The sequence below is a fragment of the Micrasema longulum genome, unplaced genomic scaffold, assembly GCF_059751315.1.
Source record: "Micrasema longulum isolate JH-2025_06_02 unplaced genomic scaffold, ASM5975131v1 h1tg000692l, whole genome shotgun sequence".
Taxonomy (NCBI): Eukaryota; Metazoa; Arthropoda; class Insecta; order Trichoptera; family Brachycentridae; genus Micrasema; species Micrasema longulum.
Window position 1 is genome coordinate 839,466 of NW_028277888.1, and position 26,887 is coordinate 866,352.

Consider the following 26,887-nt stretch of genomic DNA (forward strand, 5'->3'; position numbering starts at 1 on the left):
CATACTGAGTAACTTAGTAAAAAAACTCATCTAATCTACTGCCATAAATCTCGTGAAAATACATACAATACTATATTAAAAAGCTTTAAAAACTATAACGTGTGTTGTGCAACTTATTAACATAAGTTTAGAATAGAAATGTGTGAATTTGTATGAGAAAAAAGCGAGTATTTTAAAATGCTTACAAAGTAAGAGATATCTAAATTTGATTAATTCATTATTATTGGATAAAAATATGTATTTAAACAACTTTAATGGAAATATAATTATCTATCTATTTGTTTATTTGGTTAATTTATTTATTCCTCTGTTTTTACAATGTACAGAGGTTCTTTATTTCAGATCTTGACTAGCTAGGAATTTCATATTTGAAAAATATTTTAATGACATTTGTAATATGTAAATAACATTTTGAACATTGTCCAGCCCTTCTTAGACCAGGTTTTCCTCGTGAGGAAGACTAAAATCAATATTGTGTAAACAATTATTCGTTAAAATGGTTAAATGAAATAAAATAAAAGTAAGAACGGAAATATTTTTCTTATAAGAAATGTTAAGAGTTTATCTGTTAAAAGCGAATTATCAAGATAATACTAAAAATAAATTCAATACAATATTCGTCTATTTATTTTTATAATGTGAGTTTTAAAAGGCATAAGTGTTTTAAAAAAACTGTCTAAAGATAAGTTATTTTTCGAACGCGTCATGTTTTCCATACATCAAAGTTGAAACAAAACGGAAAAAGTTTTAAAACGTACTCTTATCTATCAAACGCAATAGCTGCAATTATTTATTTAAAAATGTTATTTTAATTTCAATAGCATGTTTGAAAGAACATCTTAAGAATTATTTTTGAAACGTTAAATTTTAGGATAACTGAATTTGGATATTATTCATTTGTGTTTATCACAATTTAAATTCAACTTTTATTTTATCTGTAGGGGTAGTATCGCTGAATGATGGAACACTTATTATAATACGGTTATTGTTTAATAGATTCGTTTATTTTTTATGTAAATATTAACTTGTTACTCAGATAATTCTAAATGACATAATAGTAAATAAATTTAATTATTTTTGTCTAGAGATTTTTTTACACTTAACAGGACGTTTTTACAGTTTTTACGTCTGAAGGTTTTTTAGGCAAAAATAAATCAATTCAATTACTATCATTTTATTTTGAATTCTCTAGCCTTAATGTTTTTGTATAAATACATTTACCAGTCTCAAAGATGTCGCGAAAGTGAGGAAACCGGTCACTGGTTATTACAAGCTTGTGGATTTTAGTATCATTCGTCTTTCATTTTAAAAATAAATTACAATTAACGTCCACCGAAAATGTTCACTATCAAAATTAAATGAAATCTTTAATTAGATTTCTGACAAGGTTGACATGAAATATTTACTTTTAAAGATGCAAATATTATCTTACTGGCCAGCCAGCTAAAGCGTTAGACTGTTGATCTTGCCTTCCTCTAGCACAGGGGTCTGCAAACTGCGGCTCGCGAGCCACATGCGGCTCTTTAGCCACTTGACCGCAGCTCACACAGCGCAAGTTTCACCTTCATTACATTTGTTTCGTCTACCTGTTCTAAAGAAGAACTTCAATGATTATTGCCACTGAAAGTTCCAACACGCGGTGAGAATGTCGGAATTGCTGTCATTAAATAGATGGAAGAACATCATATTAAACTCGATGATATTGTTTCAATGATGCAGATGGGGCAAAATGTTTTCTTTTAAATATTTCGAAGTCAAAACAGAGAACAGAACTGTGAGAAACATTCTTGGACTGAAATTGGATTCCCATGTCAAGGATATCTACTGACAGACAAAAATACTTATTTTCAAGGTGATGCCACTGCATGACAAAACCAATACTATTTTGAATATCATAAACATTTCTGCTCACACAAATTTAAAATACACATTTGGTCATGATATTCACAATTACAATACGCGTTGCTCAGGGAATCTTTATGTGCCTAAGTTTCGCTCAACGAAGTTCGGCAGAATTTCTAGTTGAAATGAAGAGCAAATACACATATTTTCTGCTGATTATACACGTAGGGCCTTATTTATAAATCGGGTATAAAGTTAAGCTTGAGAATAGTAGTAGAATATTGATGGTACAGCAAAAAGTATTACTTATAAACCTCGCATAGAGTTAAACTCTGTTTAAATATGGGATAGCGACCATAGAAACTTATACTTGCACATTATGTGGTATAACGCTGCAATCAGCACATATTTTTCAAAGGTCATATTTTTCGGTTATCAAAATGGATGGTTTATCAGTTTTTTTTCGATTTTAAACAATTTTAGAGTCCTGCGACCTTCTTCAAGTGATTTTTAATAATTTGTTTTATTAATATCTGAAATGTTGTATTGTGTGATAAAATATATAAGTATATAATTGTGATAAAAAAAAGAAACTCGAATGAACTTAAGAACTCGTTTTAACCTTCTCCTCTTCTTCCCAATTTTGATTTCTTTTTCTAACGGTTTTCTCTGAGCTCTCCATTACACTGACAGTAGTCTCGATACTAGTAATAGTTCTACATTATCTCTGGTCTCGATTTGACTTTGACGTTTGTTTGTTTGTTATAAAAGTTACTGCGCACGCGCACATATCAGTGTTGACTGTTTAAAAAAATGAAGCATCAAATAACCTGTGAATTATTATTACAGGTAATAAATATTTTTATAAGTAAGCTTTTTTTTATATCGGTTATTAATAGTTAAATCGGGTATAGTTATTTCTTAGTGTAAACCTGGTTTAAGGAAATCTAATAAGTAAGGTCCGTACTTTATTATTGAGGTACCTTGCTACTACAGATGAAATAGTTTAAAACAATAAAGGGTTTGGCTCTCAGAGGAAATCTTAATTGTTAAACTGCTGATCTTTGGCTCTTTTGACTAATGAGATCTAGCAAATGACCACAATACGCCACTATCGGTGTTCTAATGCATTGCCCATTAGGTGCTTAGAGAAAGGTAAAAGATAGGGAATGTTTTTCTACTTCGGCCGTTAGTCGAATTGTTAATAGCATTTTAGCGATAAATTGTGGTATTTTATGTCTGATGGCTTCTGCATTCGTAATAAATTTCCATAATTCATTGTTATTACTCAATTTTAAACAATCCACGAATAAGGTTACGCGTTATGGTTAACAATTCGGTAATTTTAAATTAGTTTCCGGTAGAAATACGAAGTTAGCATCAAGATGATATAATTCGTAATTGCTTTAATTTTTTGCAGTTTGCAAATCGTGAATTGGATCTATGGTGTTTAACGGTTTTCAATTTCAATTCATTGTAGACTCTTATAGAATACCCAAAAATTAAAATATTAAAAATGCTCCGAATCATTCCGAATACATGATTGCGTAGCTGTAAATATTTTACTATGTAAAACTGGTCTTGAGTTGATCGTCAGTAAACAAGTAATTTGTTCAAACACACAAAACACAAACGCCTATTGAAATATTAGAAAAGGGTATATTTGTAATACGCATATTTTTTTAATTAAGTAAGAGCAAAAAAGATTTTCAATATATTATGATATATGGGATTATTTACTTTCTTCTTTATTATTTTTTTTCTTCATATAAGTATTTTTATGCTATGATTCGTATGGTTTTAATTTTAAAGAGTCGTCGAAATCGTAGCTTTCAGATTACCAGTAAAAAATCAACAGCATTTTCATAACGCTAAATACCTGGAATTTTTAATTTAACTTAAATAATATTTTATTATTAAATTAAGTTTACCACTTAAAAAAAACAAACTTTTTGCAAGTGACAGTTTTTAATAAGGTTTTTTTTTAATAAATAATGAGTTTTGGTGTTATAAATATGTTCTCTTACATTATTAGATTGTGTTTAACTGATATTATGTACCGTTCCAAATATTTTTTTTACTACTGGGAGTGTAATACGACGTTACATTATTATGTTTTATTACCTACCATGCATGAGGTCTCGGGTTCAATTCCCAACATGGTTGATATGAAGTATTTATTTAAAGGGGTGTTTCCACACTAGAATATTTCATAGTCCCTGGACTGGTACCTGGAGTGTAAGACTGATCATTTTAGCTTCATGTAATAAAAATTATCAAGATACGCTGCGATTTGTATACCAATGCAGTGCCCTGTGCACCATAAGGTGCGGAAAAAAATGATAATGATGATGATAATTATGTTTTATTAAACAATTTTAAAAACTCACTGGGTATTTAGGATTTGAATTAAAAATATATCTATTGTTTTGCAAAGCCACCATTTCATAAAGACTATTTATATAAATAAATATCACCAAAAATATATTTAATTGGGTATGTGTACTTATTTATTAATAAATGAGACTTCGCTTGTATATTTGGTCCGATTTTGACATTGAATAATATTATATTCGCACCTGAGCAATAATATTGGCAAAAGTCCAGAATTGCCATTTTGAGTTAAGTATGCAAAAATGTTCCTGAATATATTTCCTATCCCCACAAAATATTTATGCGGTATTCGAAGAAAACATTTTTAAAATTATTATTCAAACTCAAGAAATAATAGTGGCACAATGATCACTATACCTTTGTTATTTCAGAAAACATTTCTAACTAAATGGCATAGCGAGTGAATTTTCGATTGTACGTTTATTATTGCGAAAGATTGTTAGTTGATAAATGTTCCCCTGTAAAAATGTGTTGTTTTCCAACTACTTCGGGGGTGGGTAACACCAATACATATGAATTGAAATGATAATCAAAAACAATAATCGTAAATGTATCCTTAAACTAATATTTTGAAAAATATCATTTAACCAACCTTTTTATCAAAATCAATATATGTAAAGCAATGTCTTAAATATAAAACATGAATTTGAGCTTCGCCGGCGTTAATTATTTGTTTATTAGAACAAAGTGAAAAAATTTAATCAATTGCATGTCTCCGATTAACAAAATTAAAAAACTAATAATTTTTAATATTCGCTCACAGAATATTTATAATGTAAATTAATATAATATTTTGTAGGAAAGGGCACGTGTTTTTAGGAACGCATAAAAATGTTCTATTTTTCTTAAAAATAATTTTCTATGTAAAAATATGTCCTTTAAAATGCTTATTGGGCGTATATATAAACAAACAAAGATACTTCTTTTCAAGGTAATGCCACTGCATGACATAACCAATACTATTTTAAATATCATCAACTTTTCTGCTCACTCAAATTTAAAACACACATTTAGTCATAGTATTCATAATTACAATACGCGTTATTCAAGAAATCTTCATGTGTCTAAGTTTCGCTCAACAAAGTTTGGCAGTAGGTCCTTGGAAAATATTGGCCATTCCGAATATAATAAACTCCCTGATGAGCTAAGACACGAAAAACTTAATTAAAAAATCCAGAAGTGTCGCAATTAAAAAATATTTCTTAAATCTTTTTGATATTGATAATTATTAATGTAGTTTATATAAGATGGTGAAAAGTACTATATAGGCTACTTAAGTAATTAGTTTACTAGGATAAAAACAAACAGAAATAATGAAATTAATATTACAAGTAAGTTTAACTTACCAGGGTGATTGATGATCTTCTTGGTGAAGACTGCAAACGAACTTTTCAATTTCACAATAGAAAACTAATATAATAATATTACATAAAATATCAAAAGTAATTAAGCACTTTTCTGTTCGTCGCGAAGCATGTGAAAATCTTTATTGTGAAGTTTATGGTAGGTACACAGAAACACACTCCCGCGTGAAAATGTATCTGTCAAATCGAACGCGTTTGAAACAGTTGACAGACGATTATAATTTTCCCGCCAACCAACGGTGAACGCAGCGACCAGAGACGAGCGAGCGTCTTTATCGGGCGACTGGTAACATTGGAATAAATGTTTATAAGAAATAAGTTTCCGCGCTACTGCCGACAATGGCGGGATTGGACATTTCCCGCGAAATGATCACTACTTCAGGTGCCAAAGAAAGTTGTCCAAGAAATTATAGACAACTATTGATTTATTGTGTCTTATCGGCTATTAAAATTCATTTACTGAACATTTAATTGATAGTTTCTGAATATAATAGTCTATAATAAGAATAAATGAGTGTTGTTTTTCTCGCCTCGTTTGGTTACCGCATTACCATTCATGAGGCCCTGGGTTCGGTTTCCGATGAGACCTACACGCAATAACTTACTAATAATGACACTTTAATGGTAAATTATAAAATATTATATCATGGGAACTCCTAAAGTTATATAAACAAATGGCCAAAAAACTAAAATGCTTTTATAACAATATTATGATATTTATGTAAAATTTAAAATATCGATACTGATCTTATATTTCAAACGAAAACATGGTAGGATAGTACAATAGCTTCAAATGAGTTAGGTTTTACCAACCCTTTAGAATGTAAATCCGACAGAAACAAAATTACCAGTAGAAAATAAAAATGAGGTTGTGTGGTAATTGGTATAAATATAAAATCTCCTCGAGAAAATACTTGAATATGGCTGGGTAGTATTAACATGCTAAAACAATTTAATCACAGAAAAACTGTCCTTGGTTTTAAACGTTTATAAGTAACTGAATCATTAGATAATCTTGTGGCTATTGATAAACATTATCCCTATTAGATTTTTTATTTTTTTATTCTTTTATTTTGAATCTCGAAGCAGGGCACACATAAACATATTCTTTTGTGTGCTTTAATAATAACAATGTACAAATCGGACCTTTAGGACGAAAACGACTCAACTAAAAAAATCAACTTTTTGGGAAACTGCAAAAGAAGAATGTAAATTGTGACATATTCGTATACTTTTGTTGATTGTTTTGTATTTTTCGAAATAAGCACCAAATTTTGAGTTAAAAATTGTACCGAATGCATTCAGCTATAAATCTATGAAAAAAAAGCGCAATAAAAATAAATTATTATAAGTTTAAACAAGACGTTTATTTAATGAGTCATTATTAGATTGAAAAAAACAAACAAACAAATGCACTTTGATAAATAAGATAATGAGATAATTTTTATTAGGTCAAACCAGGTCACCAAACAAATTTTTTATTTATTCACGAAATGACATAAACTTAAATGAGTCACTAAGATTATCGATAAGTCAGAACGAAACAATCACTCAGCTAAATATATTGTTTTAATATTTAAAAAATATATTAAAGTGTATCGAAATTAAATCGATTCAACCGGCTTTCCGACACTATATGTTTGCTGCGTTGCGTCCTTCACACAGCAATATAAACACAACACTAATAGCATCGCTTCCGTACTGACACGGAACCTAAATTCTCCGAGTAACAAAGAGACTGATGTAACAGTTTTGTCCTATTCCCACCCGTATGTCTTTATCTAAATATTTAAATTGTTCCTTTATCCTTCTTCTTTCCTTCCCATCTCCTCTCCTCTCTTCATAGTATAGTGTTAAATTTTTTTTAATATATTTTTATTTTGTTAATCTTTGTTTTTAATTTTTGTATAAAATTGTAAGATTCAATATGTCCATGTATTTATAATTTTCTCAAACTGAACAGTTTAGGTAGGTAGGAATAAATTGCATTAGGGCAATATGCCCACCCTTATATGTATATATATTGTATATGTAGATAAAGTGTCAAATAAATAAATATGTTGCATTTTTTAATGCAGAAAGATGGATTATATTCACTGAAGTCGTTTTATGATCTAAACTCATTTTACGGTTTTTCAGAGTTAAGTCGTTTTCGTTCTAAACGTGCGATATATTTCATTTACGGGATATTTAACACATATTTCTAATCTTCAGCTTGAATTTTGTTTTTTTTTTCTTCATTAATATTTTTTTCCCATTTCATAATATTTTTTAACAGCTTTATATAAAAATTTATTTTGTAACTTTGCCTATTTTCTAAATGGGAGTCTGATTTTTACTATTTCTCTTATATTGTGATTTTGTTCATGTTAGTTTTGATGATTTATTTTCTAAAATTCTGTGTTTTTTTTAAAAATTAATAATATAATACACAAACATGATCGTATGGTAAAATATTATTTGCTTATATGTTAGTACTATTAATTCATTTAACATCAAATTTACACTTGTGTATCGGTTTTTTTACAAATGATTTTTAAAGCTTTGTTTTGTAATATGGTTAGTTTGTTTCAATTTTCTGGGTTTGATAAAATAATATGCTGCTACAGTAGTTAATGTGTGGTTCAATAATTGTGTTGTAAATAATTTTGCATGAATCCTTATCAACAAATCTTCAAATTCTTCCCAAAATTGAAAAAAAATGCAATCTTTTTCACCATCTTAGTATTTTGATGAAATGTAAATTTACAGTCCAAATATTTAATTTCACTAACTTCATTCGATTTTCATTTACTTCTAATATTTTTTTCCTATATTCATATTTTTTGTTTCGTTTGTATTTTATTTTAATTTATTGATTTAAGAAGAGAGTCCTGATCTACTACTGAATTTCGTAATTTTAAGAAAGCAGATTATATTGAATAAATGTATGGAGGTATATTTTATTTGGTTAATTCTTGTATTCTGTAAAAGGCAGTAAGCCGTGTATAATAAAGAAAAAAAATGATGAAAATTGATCACTCAGCCGACGCGCGACGAGTCATAAATCATAAGCACCGTAAATGCCTAGACTCCCGTATTCCCTTGACAAAATGTTTTCGATCTCTGTTGAAATACTTATAAATTTTTTTAAAAATATAAAATAAATATTCTCGTTTTATTAAATATTTCAATTTTAGAACCATTTTTTTAGTCATAAATTATCATGTTTGAAAATGAGATAAACGTTGTGAGAAAACCTCGGACCTCCTGATTTGGAGTCCACGACACTACCCATGGGACCAAAACTCATTTCAAAATAATGTGCTTTTACCGGAGATACCCGTGGCAACGACAGTATACAATATATTAAAATAAATATCCACATGAATTAATTAAGGTCTGAAAGGGTTAAAGTTTACCATTGTTTGATTTTCTGTGAAGTAACGGACCTGAAACCTTTATTGATATCGATATAAGTGGGGTTCTTTCAAAACTTTTTCAAACTATTAGATTTTTACAGTACCTATTTCTAGTTTTACTTCGTATATTTTATGTAACGTATTTTTATGTTTCCGCAAATCAACCCCTTCGAAATTAACAAGGTTCCACCTGACACTGTATTGTTTAATACAATTTGTCAACCTTGTTTCCCAAATTGTTTCCAAGATTTCTTTTTTTTTACCTTACATTTGTTATGATTATATTTTATCCCATCATGCAACATTACGCGGCGACATCACGAAAGCGCGCGGCGAAAGTGGGGCATAGTGAGGGGTTTTTTTGGAACTTAAATTGTTAGTTGGAACTTTGTTATTCCAAGGGGTCGAAATGTAAAACTTTAAAAAATATAATGAATAGAACATAAACTATAATCTCTCTTCAATCCGTGCCTCATGTCTGAAGATGGTGATTACGCCTGACTCCAGGCATAGCTCGTCTATGGACAGTCTCCCTTCATCTGGAACGGTCTGATGCTCTTCTATAGGCATCGTCAGTGATGATTCTGATAATTCAGTGACTGTGCCGCTCTATCTTTTCGGTTGACGTCCACATGACCTTGTCCCTTTGACACTTCCCAGTAGAATAGTTTTCTCCAAACTATCAGAGTTCCCCCTGGATATATGCCCAAAGAACTGCAGGATTCTTTTCTCGCACATGTATGTTAATCTTTCTCCTATGTCCAGTATAGATGCATTTGTACATTTGTTCCTGGAGTATAGATGCATTTTCACGACTGGCCGTCCACGGAATCCGCAGCATTCGCCGCCAACACCACATTTTGAAAGCTTCGATTTTTTTTTTTTTCAAATTCCCTCAGTGTTTATAATAATAAAATTTAAAAGACAAACCTACTACAGTTATTGCTTAGTATTTTTCCTAATTACTCTTTGTCCTTATGTCCTTTCTGTTCGTATTTAGGTGTAGGGTAGGTATCATAACATTTTAATTTATTGTGAAATTGTTGAATAAAATTTCTTTATTATTTTAAAATAAATTTATTAAAAATATATCCTTATAATAATTGAAATGTAATGTAGTTGTTTAGCAAACAAGTCTGTATGAAATGTATCTCCCAGCTGTTTCTGATGATCGGATAATTTTGACAACCTGAAATTAAAATAAATTACAGCCATATTATTATTTCTATCATTTTAGGTCATATATATAAATTATTTTATTTGGCCATACCTAAGTAATGAAAAAATAGTCTCATATATTTTTTTCTTAATAATTTCTTTGGTATACAATGGTTATACAATTCTTTGGTATACAATGGTATTACAAGGTTATACAATGACAAATATTTTTAACAGAAATGGAGAAACACTAAAATTATTTTTCTAATAGAAAAAGCATATTTATAAACAAAAATAAGTTACAGTGAGTAGAAAGAAAATTCAGATGAATAAAAGTGCTTACTCGGAACACCATATTAATCATTGATAACATCTGTTTTTTTGCATGGAAGATAATACATATTTTTTTATATTTAAAACATTTTACTAAATATTAAATATTTATAAGTACAGACTTTATTTGGAATTTTTTGCAGCAAGTATGCATATAGAAACTATAACTCACAAAACCAATTATTTAATTTTTAACTATCGCTCTTTCAATAAAATATTTTTAAAAAATAATAAATGGGTTTAATACATTCTAGGAGAATAATAAAAATATATTATTTTTCATGTTAATTAGTGAAAGTGTATTAATAGTTCTAACATTATTTGCGGAGTTAGAGAAGTATCATTTTTTAATTACCGAGTATGTGTACATAAGTGAATTTTTGTATTTTTCGTTCTGAACAACTCATAAAATACATAAATACTCACAAATATACATAATACCTACTATAGTAATAAAACAACAATGCTTCATACTAAAAATGTTTTTTTAGGAACGACGCCATCTGTGTATATTAGTACTAACTCCTTTGAAATACCTGAATAAAAAAACTTCTTAAACCAAGCCACAGAGGCTCGAATCTACTCGCTGGTAAAACAGTTATTTTAAAGGAGAGTGAGATTATTAATCTTGTTTCCGATAAAGAGAATTATAACTATAAGAATTGGGTTGTGGTCCTGTGGCTAGTGTCTCAGACTCACAGCTCAAAGATCCTTGGTTCAAATCCCACTCTACTCTAACTTGATTCCCATTTCCTGTTATTTACAACTTGTTAAAAATGGCCCTCAAAATTAAATATATGGGCAAATCATAAGAACGAAAATATTTCTTTAAAAAAAAAACCGGTTAATTTGTATTCAGAATCATAGTTTAAAAAACAAATCATCATCATGACCTTAAAACTAACAACTAACTCAAATAACATTGGATAATATTTATACCTGTCCTCTTTTGAGTCCAAAATATCTTGCTACTGGATCTCCGGCCTGTATTCTCATCAGCATGTTCTCTTTTAGTTTACTGAATTTGGGAGTTAAGTAAATTATTTGTTGATGTCATTAGTATTTGATAAAAAACTTGTAAAATCATTTAAAAAAACATATTCTAAAAATAAAATGCTTTTAAAAGGGATGAAATAGTGTAGCATTTGCAAATATTTTATTGTTTGGGCCAGTGGTCGGCAAACTCATAAGTCAAAAGAGCCAAATGTCAGCAGTAAAATAATTCAGATTTATTTTGAGAAACATATTTATTTTCATTTAAAACGTTTCTTTTTGACAACGAACCGTGTAATGTAGCAGAAGATTTGCATATTCATTCTCCATTTCAATTTTAAAAAAATTGAAATTACGATGATAGAGCTTAAACTATTGTATAGTTATATTGACAATCTGGATTACCAGTTTCAAAACAATCCATTTTTTTCTAGAAACAAAAGCCTTTTCTCACTCTGTTTATACTTTTTGGCCCATAGGTTGAAATGTAAACAATTTTATCGAGTTTGAGATGATGTTTCTCTGTGCAATTAATGACAGCATTTACAATATCTTCGCCACGTGTTTGACCTTTCAGTGGCAATAAGAATTTTTCATTAAAATCCGTTGACAATATACGTGAAAAGTGAAACATAGGCCGTGTGAGCCACAGTCGACTGGCTAAAGAGCCACATGTGGCTCGCGAGCCGCAGTTTGCCGACCACTGGTTTAGCTTTTATTTGTGTTTAAGTTGAGAAATTTAGTTGTAATGGCGAAAAATTTTGTTCTGTCAAGTTCTTGACATTTCTGCCAGATTAAAAAAATTGATCATTCAGTTCATTAATAAGACAAATCAGAAAAAACAATACTTAAGTTAAGATTTCACTTTTAAGATAATTGAAAAATACATCTGAGAAACTTCGATAAAAATTTATGAAATGATTATGTGGTAATATGTTATTTTGATGATTTCAAAAACAATCTAAATGTCTAACTTATAAAGCAGACATAATATTTCCAATAAATGTTACCCAACACCGGTAAAAAAAATAAAACAAATCGATTCCATTAGATTACAGGTGCCCATTAAAACGATTTTTTTCTTGTTTTCTCTAAACTTGTAATTTAAAAAATCCTACTAATGAACTGGACGATCAATATATCTGATAAACAAAAAGTTTATTTTATGGGAGGAAACACATATTTTGTCCCTCGTCAAAACTACTAAATTAATACCACTGAATATCTTGGAAAATAAACCGATTTTTTATCTTAAAGCGTGGAAATAATAATGACAGGCACAGTTGGTTGAATGGCCAATTGTGAGACTGCCGTCGCGAGTTTGATTTCCGCCAGTTGCAAGAAAAAAAATCCAAGAATTATTATTTTTTCAATTGGTCTGGGTGTCATCATAAACTCATTCCATATCCCCTTTTTCCCAACCTGCTGACAAGCCTCTAAAATAGAGGCTTAGCGGGCTATTCCTAAAAAAATTCAATACAAAAGAGATATTAAGCGGGTCCACACAGACCGAGCAGCCTCGCGAGGCATTTGCTGTGCGAAGAAACTGTCTCGAAACGAGCGCGGCAGCCACGGTATCATCGCGAGGCTGCTGCGCGCGACAAGCCCGAGCCATTTGTTAGTTCGTTCAGTTGGGAGTTAAGACATCATGGCACCACACGTACGTGTTGCGGTGGCAGCTGTTGCTTTTATCCTTATAAATAGGATTATAAAAAAATTGTATAACTCTATTTGTATAATTAGGACCACTTGCATTCCATAGCCAGGTGTTTACATCATAGAGAGATATTAATTTTAAACACTGATCTTTATCCATAATTCTTATGCTCGAGCGAGGTACAAAACAAAATACGCATGCGCCTAGAGTGTGTTTTTATGGTGACTGAAATAAAAAGGATACTATCTAGCCAGGAGTTCTTGCTTCTCATCAGGTGTTAATACAATGTGCTCTGGAACCAACTCATGTTCTGTAATATTAATCAGTAATTCTGATTCCAGAAACTGTTCTAAAATGTATTTGGGCGCCATATCTACTAACGACTGTTTCGCAGAAGGTGTCATACCTGGAAATAATAAAAGACAAATAAATACCATAGACCATTTATGTAATTACTGAGGAAAACAGCACTAAAAAAAATTGACAAAATTTACTACAGCATATTCCTTTGGAGATTAAGAATAATGCAAAAAAAAAAAATTTTAAGTAATAGAAATGTATGCAAAGTTGTTAACTTATATAGATTGTGCGCCAAGTAATATTTGGCACACTAATGACTGTGCAATGATGCAATAGGATATTGATAAAAAAATCTTAACTGGAGTAAGGACAATAAACTAAATTTTAACTAACTAACTAACTAACCATCACGCCATTTCCCCGGAGGGGTAGGCAGAGAGGATAGAACGCCACACCACTCTGTCCTGGCACACTTCCTTTGCTTCCTTCACATTCATACATCTTCTCATGCACGCACGTCGATTATTCCGACTTTTCACATGACCACTTTCAAGAATTTGTTGTACTTGATCATGCCATGTCTTTCTCGGCCTTCCTCGACTTCTACAACCAGACACATTCGCATCATAAATCTTTTTAGCCGTTCTTTCATCATTCATTCGCTCCACATGACCGAACCATCGCAAAAGACCTTTCTTAATTTTGTCGATAATGCTTAACTCAGCCTTGCATTCTGCTCTAATTTCGACATTAGGGCACCTATCATACATTGTTTTTCCGCACATTCGCCTGAGGGATCGCATTTCAACAGCATTCAGTCTACTTTCGTCCCTTTTTTTCCAACTCCATGCTTCGCTTCCATACATTAGGGTTGGTACCAGAACTCCATTATGAACTGCTAATTTAGCCTCTTGCGATAGACACTTATTTGCTACGACAGACTTTAAGGCACCATTAACTCTGTTACCGGCACTAACCCTCCTTTCAATATCCTTGTCCATATTTCCATCTCTCGTAAACATACTACCCAGATATACAAATTCTTCGACCTGTTTCAAACTGTCTCCATTTACTACAATCTTACATTCAGTCATAGTTACATTTCTTTCAAAGACCATGACGTTCGACTTTTGCACATTCATTAGCAAATCACTCTCCTTGCACACTTCGTAAACCTTTGTAACCAAGGATTGCAGTTCCTCTTCGCTGTCAGCTAGGAGGACTGCGTCATCGGCGTACAGAAGGCAACTGACAGTTAGATTACTCATTTTCGCTCCCACAGCCATACTTTTCAATTCTTTCATACATTTATCCATGTATATGTTGAATAACCACGGTGACATTACACATCCCTGTTTGACTCCTTTAGGGATGTCAAACCAGGAAGTTAATGACCCATTTACCCTTACACACGCTACACTATCTTTGTACAAAGAAGCAATAGCGCGGACAAGGTTGTCACTCACTCCATACTCCGATAGAACCATCCATAATTTTTTCCTATCAACTCGATCAAATGCTTTTTGCAAATCAACAAAAGCGCAAAAAAGCTTCTGGTTTTTCGCCAAAAACTTTTCTGTCATATTGCGTAATGCAAATATTTGATCCATACATCCTCTACCATTCATAAATCCACTCTGTACATCCCATACTTTCTCCTTGGTCACGTTTCTTACTCTTTCTATCAGTATTCTTCCATACATTTTGCCGACAGCGCTCAGAAGACTGATAGCTCTGTAATTCCCACACTCCACCTTAGAACCCTTTCCCTTGTATAACGGCATAACAACTGCCCTCCTCCAATCAGGTGGAGTCCTTTCCTCCTTGAGACACAAGTTAAAAAGTTTATGTAGCCATGTGAGAATTAATTTGCCACCCGACTTAATAAACTCTGCTGCAATACAGTCATACCCTTGCGCTTTACCATTCCGCATACATTTGACAACACTGATAATTTCTTTCATACTAATCTGACTTTCCTCATCATTTGCGTTCAAACACACCTCGGATAATGTCGATACATCGGCACCGCCCGAGTTGCCAGTGTGCGATTCATAAACTTCCTCAAAGTATTCCTTCCATCTCTCTTTTATTCCACTCTCACTAGTCACCATTTTTCCATCCTTATCTTTAACAACTGTCATGCCTCCGCTTTCACTGCTACTCCTGGAGTTTTTCACAGCTTTCCAGAAAACTTTAATGTTTTCATGGAAATTGTGTGTCATTTTCATTCCTTCTTCATCCTTCAATTTTTTCTTTCGTTCACATACACCCTGCTTAACCTTTTTCTTACTTTCACCATACACGCGTTTAGCCGATTCATATTCAATTGTATTCTTTTTTACAGCAAGCAAATTTATCCACGCATCCTTCTTTTCTTTAACGAGTTTTTTGACTTCGTCGTCCCACCACGCATCACCTTTCTTTCTCCCTAGCGTTGTCACACCGCACACTTCTTTCGCCGCCTCGCACATACTTATTTTCAAACACTCCCACATATCATTTATACCCATACATTCTACATCTTTTTCGTTCAGTCTGTGACTCACAGATCTTTCAAAATAATCTTTTATGTCAGCATTTTGCAGTTTTTCAACTTTGACTCTAGAAGGAGCCTGCGCAAACTAAATTTTAATATTGACAAATGCATGGCTGATATTATCACACTTTTTATTGGAACTATAAGATGGCAGATGTTTCTTTAAAGCATAACTGGGAAATCAAGGACCTGGGAGTGACCTTTAATACCTCATTAACATTTCATAGTCACATTGTTAATGTGAATATTCCAATTCCAAGATGTTGGGATTTGTAATACATAATTCTAAACACTTCGTAGAATTTAATACCATCAAACTTTTGTTTGCTACTTTGTGCGTAAAAATTATAGCATTAAATTACACGGCAGAGTTTCTTGAAAATGTATGAAAAATATATTTAAATAAAAACTAACTACTTTGAACGACGTCGCTGGTTCATATGAATCAACCTATGATAAGATAGTTGAGAAAGTCAGCGGACCAATCAGCAGAACTGATCGAAAAGAAGCGGAAGAAAACTTGAGACGTCACACGCGTAGTAATTTCAGAAATACAAAACTCTATAAAATCATAGCGCTGATAATACGATACATAAAAATAAAAAAAAGTTGACATAGTTTAAAAGTCTATTAACAAATAAAAAAAAACACTGAACTTCTGCATTGACAGTTGTGCAGCATTGCAAATTTTAATTAAATAACTCAATTTTAAAATGTTGACAAAACTAATTTCTTTGAAGTTTTTGTTCTAAAAAAGAGCAGTTACTTTAAATAATAAATTTTTATATTTTTCTCAATGACCCTTATTTATGAATCCAATGCATTTAAATGAATTTACTTTGTATTTTTGTAACCACTTAAATGTGTGGGCTTCAAAATTAAATAGTTTTGCAAATTGCAATGTGGTCTAAAAAAAAATATCAGTAATATTAAAATAAAAACCGGTTGTGCCACAGAAACCATGTGGCGTTGATTTTTTTGTTTTTAGTAATTTAAACAAAGTAAACAAAATGAAATATTATTTTTAAATAAACAATAAAAATATTTGCATTCCTATTATGTGACTAAATATTTCAATTATTACATTTTCAGGGGTTTGAAAAATGTTTGATTTGGGAAAATCATAATATTTGATTATTTTTCAGCATCAAGAAATTAAAGTAAAGAAATTGTGACCTCATCTTCAAAAAATAGTAATTGCATCATAACAACATGTCATGTTCTAATCATTGAGATATAATATTATATAGAGATAACACTCCTTACAAATCCGAGCTAAAAAGTCATCCCCAGAGGAAACGGAATGACCAGCGGAGGGGAGCAAGTACCGTCACGTCGACTTGCAAAACAAGCAAAACAAGTATTACAGTAAAATGCATGGACTTTTTACATTGGCCGACTGTAAGTTCTATTCAGTATGTCGCTCCCTTCCGCGAACGCATCACCTTTGTTTATCGTTTCACTATATGCCCGACTAACTGAGCAGGACAGAGACAGGAGATAGCTTACGCCTGGTAACATATTAATAAAACGTTTTTAAACATTAAAATAGCTATTTTAAACAATTATTGATTAAGAAAAAAAAACCTTGCCGGTGAAAGGTTATACTGTCGCTTTTTCTATCTTTTCTAGATCGATTTGTGCAGTATCTTAGCGTACATATACAATGAAAGTACAAAAAATCCACCCCTTTCCCGAAACTGTTCATAAAGACTTGAGTCTTTCTTCAGTTTCGCATATTCGAGTTCGCAGTTCGAGAATCTTTTTTAACTTACTGTGATGCTACTTGTGAAAACCTGTAATTGGCTTATTTGTTATTTGTTTTGTTATATAAATATGATATAATTATAGCTGTTGGTTATCCAAATAAATAAAATGAAATAAATAAAAATAAAAATATCAATATCAATTTTTTTTTTATTAAAACTAATTAAGCGAAAATTTAATATTTCTTTACAATCAAACCGCGAAAATAACAAAACAAATAAACTTTAAAAACTTTCATTGTACCCCTTACTGCAGTATTGTCAGTTTGTGATCAATCAAATACACATGGTCAGCACAATCACCTTTTTCTAATTTCCCAGTATTACAGTGGAGGAATACAGTGTTAGTTCCAAATTGAGACCGCGGCCACTTAGCGTACATATAGGCATTTTACTAATTACGATGATAAAAGTAGCCAGGGAATGCTCGCAACAGACTAAAGTCCTTTCTATCAAACATGTGCCAATTGGCCACAGTTTGAGGGAACATATTTTGAACGCTCATGTTTACTCTAGTTATTATTAATATAGTTATATACCTCAATGGTTGTAATTGAAAAGGCACTACCTTTTTTTATTTTAATATTTCTGTATTTTAAATATTATTTTTTATTGTTTGCAGAGCGAATAAATAATAGTCCTTTTTAATACAATTTTAAGTAGAAATACCTCCTTGTACAACAACGCAGGCCCGGTGAATATTTTCTTCCTGCATCCGGGTACAGTATGTCTTGATAGTCTTGATGCCGATCTTGGGTTCATCCGGGAAGAATACGAACATCTGATCTGTCGGGTCGTCATTGTGAGCAACTAGAACAATCAGGTCACTGCGAGCAGGTCGTTTCTCACTAGAAATAATTACAAAATCTCACATTACACGTTGAATTAATATTTTTAAGCGAAGTGTTTTCTAATATGATGTCGCTTAAGTTTGTTTTCTTCCAACAGACCATTTTTAACAAAATTGAGTTAAGTGTACTGAAGTTCTGTAAAAAGCCTTTATTTATAAAATTCCAATGAAAAAAATAATATTTTAAATTGTTTAAGGGTTTTTTTAAACTAATTTTGTCTGAAGATGTTGTCTTTATTTATGTCTATTTCGTAAAAGAAACTTTAAAGCTCTCTTTCTGCAGATTTATGTTTTGGTCTGTTGGATAAAAGCGAACTGAAGCGACGATAAGTTTACTTTTTTTTTTATTATTCCATGTCCGCTCCCTAGTTGGAGCATATGGTGCCCACAAAGAGCCTCCAAGCATCTCTGTCGGCTGCCAGCTCCTGTGCATCCTCCCAAGTCAGGTTCGCATCCCGTAGTTCTGACATGAACTGCCGACAAACAGTCAGCAGTGGACGTCCAGGACGTCGAGAACCTGATGCCCTGTAAAGGCAAGCGTGGTCTAGGCTCTCAGGAGGCATCCGCAGCACATGGCCAAGCCAACCGTATCGCCTCCGCTTGATGACAGTTGTCACCGGAGTTTGCTGCATCCGTTCTCTTATTACTTCATTCCTCACAAAGTCAAACCACAGCACACCCAACATTCTTTTGAGACACCTATTCTCAACTCAGAAATTTGCTGCTTTGGGCCCTAGTGAGGTGCCACGATTCGCATCCGTAGAGGAGAACAGGTGTTACGCAGGCGTTCTATAGGCGGCATTTGGTTTTTACTGAGTAAATATCCGATCTCCAGACAACCTTGAATGTATAGGAAGCGAAGTCTGTATGTCAGCGATAGATAGGTAAAACTTATTATTCGCAATGCTTTCAAAATTATAATACCAGTTTTCTCAGAATTCGAAAGCAAAATTAACACAACTTAAGTGAAAATAGTAAGTCAACTTCAATACCTCGGTTTATCCCCAAACTGTTCCTTAAATTGATCCAAAGTTTGGTCCAATTCATCTTGAGTTACAAGGTATCCTCGATCATGGCAAAGCTGAAAGATAAGAACATGACATTCAATACACAACCGGTGATCTGCAGACATCATAGTTCAATTTATCAAATCATTATGTTAAGGTTTTGAGGTTATACTGCACCTGCATTACGGTTTTCCGGATTCTCCACAGTTTATAAGTCTCCGCATCATCATCCATTTTGTAATTTGAGGAATATCTTCTGAAAAAGCTCTATCAATACTATATTTTGTACTCTGCGTTACTTATTAATTCAGAAAACAATATAAACAGCAGTAGAAGACGCCGCTAGCATATAGTAGAAATTATTTTGACTTTTGACAATACTTACAAAAGAAGAAATTGAGAAGCATAGACATAGACACTAAAATATTTATAATCATAATGCAACATCCACATTATCTCTTCATTCCAAAAAATGTTTTTTAAGTATGGCAATACAAAAATATTGATTTTGTTTTCAATAATTTTCAACAGATGGCAGTCTCACGATGACGTTCGTTCTTTACGCTTTGCGTCCGTTGCTTTTGAAGTGAAGTGAAGTAAATTTACAAATTTTCAATAGTTGTTCGAGGACTTCGCGTGTGGTTGCGGCATACGCGCGCTTTTTCGTATTTTCTCAATTTGTTTGACAATGTTTTCTTTTAGTGTTGTTTAAATAAAGTGATCTAACGAAAATAACACTATGGATATTTGAAACAGTGCTTTGTTATTTTTAAGTGTTTCTGCAGCCGGGCGCGTAATTGGATTACCTCTTCGCCAACAATCAACTAACAGGTAAAACTACTGATTATGGGCGTTAACCTGTATGGGAGTGACACGCGAGTGGCGGTTTTTAGAATCCACGCTTTATTTTCATTTTAAATTCACTTTTTAAAACCGCTTTTAATTTCCCTTCAAAACGGTATTACTTTTCTTTAGTTACCAGTTTAGAATAAATGTTTTTCTTTAGTTTAAAACTTTGTTTTTGCAAAGTTTTGATAATGGGCGTAAACTTTTTTGTGACTCAAAAACTTTATTCACGTGTTTTTAAGAATGATTATAAGTTTGTTTTACTTCCCTTCGATTTGGTTTAACTTAAATCAACTTATTTGTTCGGGAAAGTTAAAGAGTTTGATCAAAACAACAATTAATTACCTGTTGTGCACCGCATATTGGTACTTACTATCCACACACACCTGATGCGTTGTTTTCGGCAGCGGGTACATAAATATTATAATATAAAATCCGTTGGAATGTTGATTACTCAGCGCAACGCATTCTTATAGTGTGCAAATATAATATAGTTTTATATAATTAAAAGAGCAGTCGCTCACAAATTACATAGACTTTGTAGACCACACCGTACATAATTTTAGGTAGGTATTGAACAAATAATGACTCATTAATACAAACTCACTTTATGAATAATGCAGTGAAGTTTACCGTATACATAAAACAGAAAGTAAATATCAATAAAATTGCACAAAATATAGTTTTTATTTTTGGTAACATATCGAGCCATAATCGGCAGAACAACGTAAGCGTCATTTTTGGCAAATTGCGTTTTTTTAAAGGAAAAGTGTCCCTTATTGCCCCCTGCACAAGTTTTAAAAACATCATAACTCTATAAAATTCACCTGCCAAATTTAAGGATATTTATTTTTATTTATTAAAAGAAAACAATAGCCATTATAATAATAAAAAAATACAAATAAACCAGAATCAAAGGCCAATTATAGTTTTCTATGTATTACTCCGCATCATTCCACTATTTAAAAAGATGTTGACATATTATTATTAAGCTAAGCAAAACAACGTAACCGACAACAATGTAGACGGTTACGCTAGCTTGCACCACTGTCAAGAGTTATAAGCAAAACAGCGTTACCACCACTATCTTAAAAGCGGAAGGTATTCAAACAATTTGGCTGTCATTTCGGTATTGGCAGTAACCAACCATTGTAAATCCTATTAACCGAGTTATTTAAAAAAATATATAAATGGAACACAAATATAAAAAAAACCTTCTCTTGCACAATTAATTATTTGTCGCTTACGTTGTTCTGCCGATTATGGCTCGGTATTACAACCAAAAATCGAAAGTCTAGTCATTGGCTTATGGCCTGTCATTAACTTGTTTATGTGGCCACTTTACACACTGTAACATTCGCCATTTTGGCCTATGTTTAAACAAACGTTCATATTTCTTTGATTCTCCTGTCAATCTGTTGATTTTTTTTGTTTCTTTCTAGGAAATTTAATTTACCTCCGTCTTAAAAACGATAAATGTTGTAAGTAAATTGATCGAGTATTTTTTTTGGACAAACTTAGAATATCGTCTTTTTGTCTATTCTCTTATTTTACTGATCTAACGTGCCTTATTTAATATTCAACTAGGAATTGCATCATTGTTTTGTGTAATTTTAATACTAATTTATGCTTTCCAATAATTAAAACGAAAGTTATTTTCAATGAATAAAATGTTTTATTGTACCTACCTATTCCAAAGATACAGGTGGCATTTTGTTATACAGAAATAGATTTCTCGCGTCATTCCGACGCTATACTATCCGCTAATTTGTAAAACGGTCCGTGTTCAACCAACAGTGAAAACTTACGAGCATGAAATCTGTTTGTATCTTTCTACTCTAAATCAAAAATAATATTCCATTATGATTTCAAATCTATTATTGCCGGGAAAACTTCGACTGACCCACTGACTTTTTGGCTGAACTTTTACCTATGTGTGAGTGATCGAACGTTTTCAAACAAAATATTCTAGAGTGCCTACTAACACAAACGAAATTTGTTTGTTTACTTGGTTCACCGACACGCACTAACATACTAACATGGATGATTAAACATTTGAACGCACTGTATTTATAATTTAATAGTCATATTACAAGCGCGAAGAAAATAGCATTTCAATTTGTGGGTAATTGCCTCCCTTTTCATTCATTGACGGACGTTCTTCGTGATAAGATGTGAGGCTACGCAGAAAAATGTTGTAAATGATGAGAGATGAGAAAATGCCTTTATTACTCTGTAAATATATAAAAGCGAACATATTTATGTCTGTGGCTTAGATCTATTGATAGAATTCTATTTTAATTAGGTAATTTCCCATATTTTCATATAAATGCATGTCCGCAATATCATGGTAGCCTCCGTGGTAAAGTGGTTAAGATGCTTGACTCACGCACGGAAGGTTCCGGATTCGATTCCCGGTGAGAACACAAAAATAATAATTGAATCGGGTTTTAGTCCCGTGACCAGTGTTGCGGACTCACGGATCAGAGGCCCGAGGTTCGAACCCCACTCTACCCCAACTTGATTTCCATTTTCTAATAGGGAGTTTCGAATAGTAAGCCTGGGCGTTCTGTACCGTAATTCACCACTGTAATTGGGCCTTACCTAGCCTGGTTTGATGAAAAAAAAAAGTATTAAATTTGCGTACTTGGTACACTTCACCTAATTTTTTGACCAATTAGCTTTTTCACCCAATAACGTACATCTTCTGATCACTCTTAAGATGTCCCAATATAAGTTATATATACATAATATGTGTAAAGATAGTGAAAATATTAGTTTATATACTGCAATGTAATTTAAACTAACGAAAAATAAAAATTGAATACTGAATATTTATTTATTTACTTATAAGAAGTTTATTACACATTATTGAGACATAAGTCCCAACTCCATAATAATAATAATAAATTTCGACAATTTTTGTAGCGCCGTTTTCGTGAGTAATCACTTCAAGGGCGCTGTACATTTTACTTAAATAAAAAAATAAGGTCTATCTACAGGCCAACTCTTAATTACTATTTACTAACAGACAAATTTTACAAATCATGTAATACAGATAATATGGTACTTCTAACAATTACATCTAAAAAGTAGCACTTTTAGTGTCAGGAAACGATTTCACAAATTGACAAGTTTTTAATTTTTTTCTGAAAAGGGATTCAGTTGCACAGTTTCGAACTTCCGAAGGCAAAGCATTCCACGCCAAAGGTCCGGCTATTGCAAAAGCCCTATCGCCAAATTTGGAACTCTCATGGTACTAAAAGTCATGTGTTGAGTTGGGACGAGTAATTAGTTGACACAGACATACGAGCATATCATCACAAATATTGTATTGGGTCAGAAACATAATATTGATGTGCCATAAAATAAATATATGGCACATCAATAGGGTAAATGGCAAACTCAAGCATTTGGAAAATCATCAAGGAGTTCCCACTTAAATCCCTCCCACTAAGGAAAATCCTGTCCTTAACTCCTCTCTGGAAAATAGTTTTTGTCCTTGAGAGCTTAATACGCTCTTCCAAAATATTAAATACTCTCGGTGCGGTAAAGGAGAGATGTCATATACCGACATCGACATAACATTTCTGCCATATTTAATCCTTTACTAAACTAACGATGTTAAGCTGCTTATGCACTCCCCTATACAAACACGCCCGTATCATTTATATTGCAACAAATTTAAAAACCTAATCTTATTATTCTCTAACTTTCTTCGGAAGCAACTGAGCGTGGGTAATATTCCTCTCCCCAACTCCATAATGTTTTGTTTCTGTGATCTGTTTTTGACAAGCTTTTCTTTAAATGCAACCAATATTTACGATCCCCAAACGGAAAATAATTTTAGATGCGGATGTACGCATGCGTCCATTTAATTTGTATTTGTTCCGCTATCTCATTAAAATTAGGCAACATGTTTAAGACCTTAAACATAGCAAGTCTTTATTACCATCTCTAGAAGGGCTTAGTATATGGAATCCCTGATTCATAAAGATATTCATTTGTAGATAAAGCCACAAAACTATCACCTAACCTTAAAACAACTTCCGTACGCTCAAAGTAAATCTAAATAAATTTTTTTAACACGTGTAAAAACTACATTAAATTTTAATTAGTATGAATGTATTATTGTTTAATGTTTTTTTCTTTATATATCCTATGTTTTTATGTTTTTCTCATGTACTCGTATTTAAAATTACATAAACTTTTATAATAAACTATAAACAACTATAACGGCGAAGAACATTTAAGATAAGGTAATATAGAAGTCTAGGCATCTACAGGGCTTATGACCTGTCAATGGCTGGTTTAAGTGGCCACTTTACACACTGTGTAACATTCACCATTCTGCCTATATTTGAACATCTATATTCCTTCAATTCTTTCATCTGTTGTTGTTTGTAAAGTTAAAGAGCTGAAACCTTTATTTATGCGGGTGAGATTCATCTAATTGAATTATTTCACCTACATACTAGGCAACGCCTGAAAATGTTATTTTTTCAATTTCTTTACTTCTTCATGGACCAGGTAATTTATCAACAATATTCAAAATAATCTGGAGGGAATCTGATCCTGCGCCGCGCTCCCCTCACTTCTCCCCTGCAGAAGTAAGCAACCATTTGCTTTTTTTAATATTCTAATATGTCTTCTTGCCCATACTGATCATCGTGGTTTCGGGTGTGACAGGGTTTAAAGAACACCCTATATAATATTATTACCGTAACAGTATAATTTACATCTGTTTTAGATCGTTTTAATACTCGTATGCAGAGACAAGACTTAAGGTGAGGAAAGTACATTCTAATCTCAAATGCAGAGAATAACCCGAAGGTGAAGACAATAGAATATACTTTCCTCACCTTAAGGTTTGTCTCTGCATACGGGTATAAGTGTTAGTCTAAACTGTTTGTATATTATTTCATTTAGACCCAATTAGGAAGTTGAGTGTTTTTTTTTTAATGTATCGTATTATCAGCGCTATGATTTTTTAAAGTTTTGTATTTCCGAAATTACTCCGCGTGTGACGGCTCAAGTTCTCTTCCACTTCTTCTCGGTCAGTTCTGCCGATTGGTCCGTTGACGGTAAGTAAACCGGAAATCTTCCACAACCCTCTTATCATTGGTTGATTCATATGAACTAGTGACGTCGTTCAGGCTAGTTCGTTTTTCAACTTCCCATAGGGCTGAAGATCCTCATTCATTTATAAAATACTTTCTTAAAATTCCCTAAAACCTGATTTAAAGACTATATATTGCTTCGTGTTCGTGTATACTCCTGTCTTGAAATTTTCGTTTCGCATTCATTCGCTACGCTTGTGTCTTTCATTGCGGTAGACTGTGTTTGGTCATAAACGCTGTTAAGAAGTAAATCAATAGTAAAAAGTTTTTTAATTTTTATGATTTACACTAATACTCTAATTCTGGGGCTATTTTCAACAATAAAAAAAACTAAAACTGATTATTGATAATTTATGGGAAAGCGAGAAGTGAACCTCAGGAGTCTGTGAAACTATCAGTACAACCACATGTCAACAATTCATGTGATTTTAGCGACAAACAACAAAAGCTTCGTTAATCATAATAACATAATGAGGAACTTCAGCCCTACGGGAAATTGGATACAAAAAATGTTTTCTTACGCGGGGTAAAAATTAGAGCATTTAATTGTTCCACAAAGTTTCTTAAAAATGTACAGGAAAAATAATAAAAAATACTTTGATAAAAACGCACTACTTGAAATGACGTCACTGGTTCATGTGAATCAACCTATGATCTGAGAGCTATGGAAGATTTCCGGTCTGCTTGTCGCTTCTGGACCAATAGGAAGAACTGAATGAGAATAAGCGGAAATGAACCTCTGACGTTACACGCGGAGTTATTTCAGAAATACAAAACTTTGAAAAATCGTAGCGCCGATAATACGATATATAAAAATTTAAAAAAAAAAATTGACTTAGTTTAACAGTCTATTAACAAATAAAATTTAAAAAAAAAAACACTGAACTTCCTCATTGCGAATGGTATCTACTCCAATCGATTCAATATTAAGATGTCCTTTTCTATTGTCATTTTGTTTTATTCCTATTAATGTGTATTAACAGTGACGTCACGGCACCATGACACCCGGAGTCCCCCGACATAAAGTAAAGCATCATTTAGTGAAGTTTATCCCAGATAAAGAACAGACTGGAAAATGTGAAGAGACATTAATTAACTCGGAAGATTTCGGGTCAGACTAGAAGACTGACAATTAGTGGTACTCTGATAGAATGATTGATGTGCGCTTTTCACTTTTGAAAAAATATTTTTTAATGTATGAAAGTGACGTCAATTAATTATCGTGATATTTATTGTTTTCGTTGTTGGTGTCTCAATAATGAGGAAGTTCAGGAAATTGTATATAACAAATGTTTTCTTACGCGCGGTAAAAATTAG

At 32.2% G+C, this 26,887-nt stretch overlaps 3 protein-coding genes across 3 annotated transcripts in view; 1 reads left to right on the plus strand and 2 right to left on the minus strand.

Moving 5' to 3' along the window:
• LOC148279624 (uncharacterized) overlaps nucleotides 1-5,944 on the minus strand; it is a 199,718-nt gene extending 193,774 nt beyond the window's left edge. Inside the window, exon 1 of the mRNA XM_088229673.1 lies at nucleotides 5,583-5,944. The gene's annotated coding sequence lies outside the window, so the exon portion shown is untranslated. The remainder of the gene's footprint in view (nucleotides 1-5,582) is intronic.
• Nucleotides 5,945-10,054: 4,110 nt separating this feature from the next.
• Nucleotides 10,055-19,983, minus strand: Polr2E (DNA-directed RNA polymerases I, II, and III subunit Rpb5). Its single transcript, XM_088229676.1, has 6 exons — nucleotides 19,782-19,983; nucleotides 19,590-19,678; nucleotides 18,417-18,595; nucleotides 13,386-13,548; nucleotides 11,432-11,510; nucleotides 10,055-10,190 (listed from the first exon to the last, which is right to left on the minus strand). The coding sequence occupies exons 1-6, from the start codon at nucleotides 19,836-19,838 to the stop codon at nucleotides 10,125-10,127; spliced, it is 633 nt and encodes a 210-aa protein (XP_088085802.1). The 5' UTR covers nucleotides 19,839-19,983; the 3' UTR covers nucleotides 10,055-10,124.
• Nucleotides 19,984-20,137: 154 nt separating this feature from the next.
• Mcr (macroglobulin complement-related) overlaps nucleotides 20,138-26,887 on the plus strand; it is a 143,312-nt gene continuing 136,562 nt past the window's right edge. Inside the window, exon 1 of the mRNA XM_088229675.1 lies at nucleotides 20,138-20,435. The gene's annotated coding sequence lies outside the window, so the exon portion shown is untranslated. The remainder of the gene's footprint in view (nucleotides 20,436-26,887) is intronic.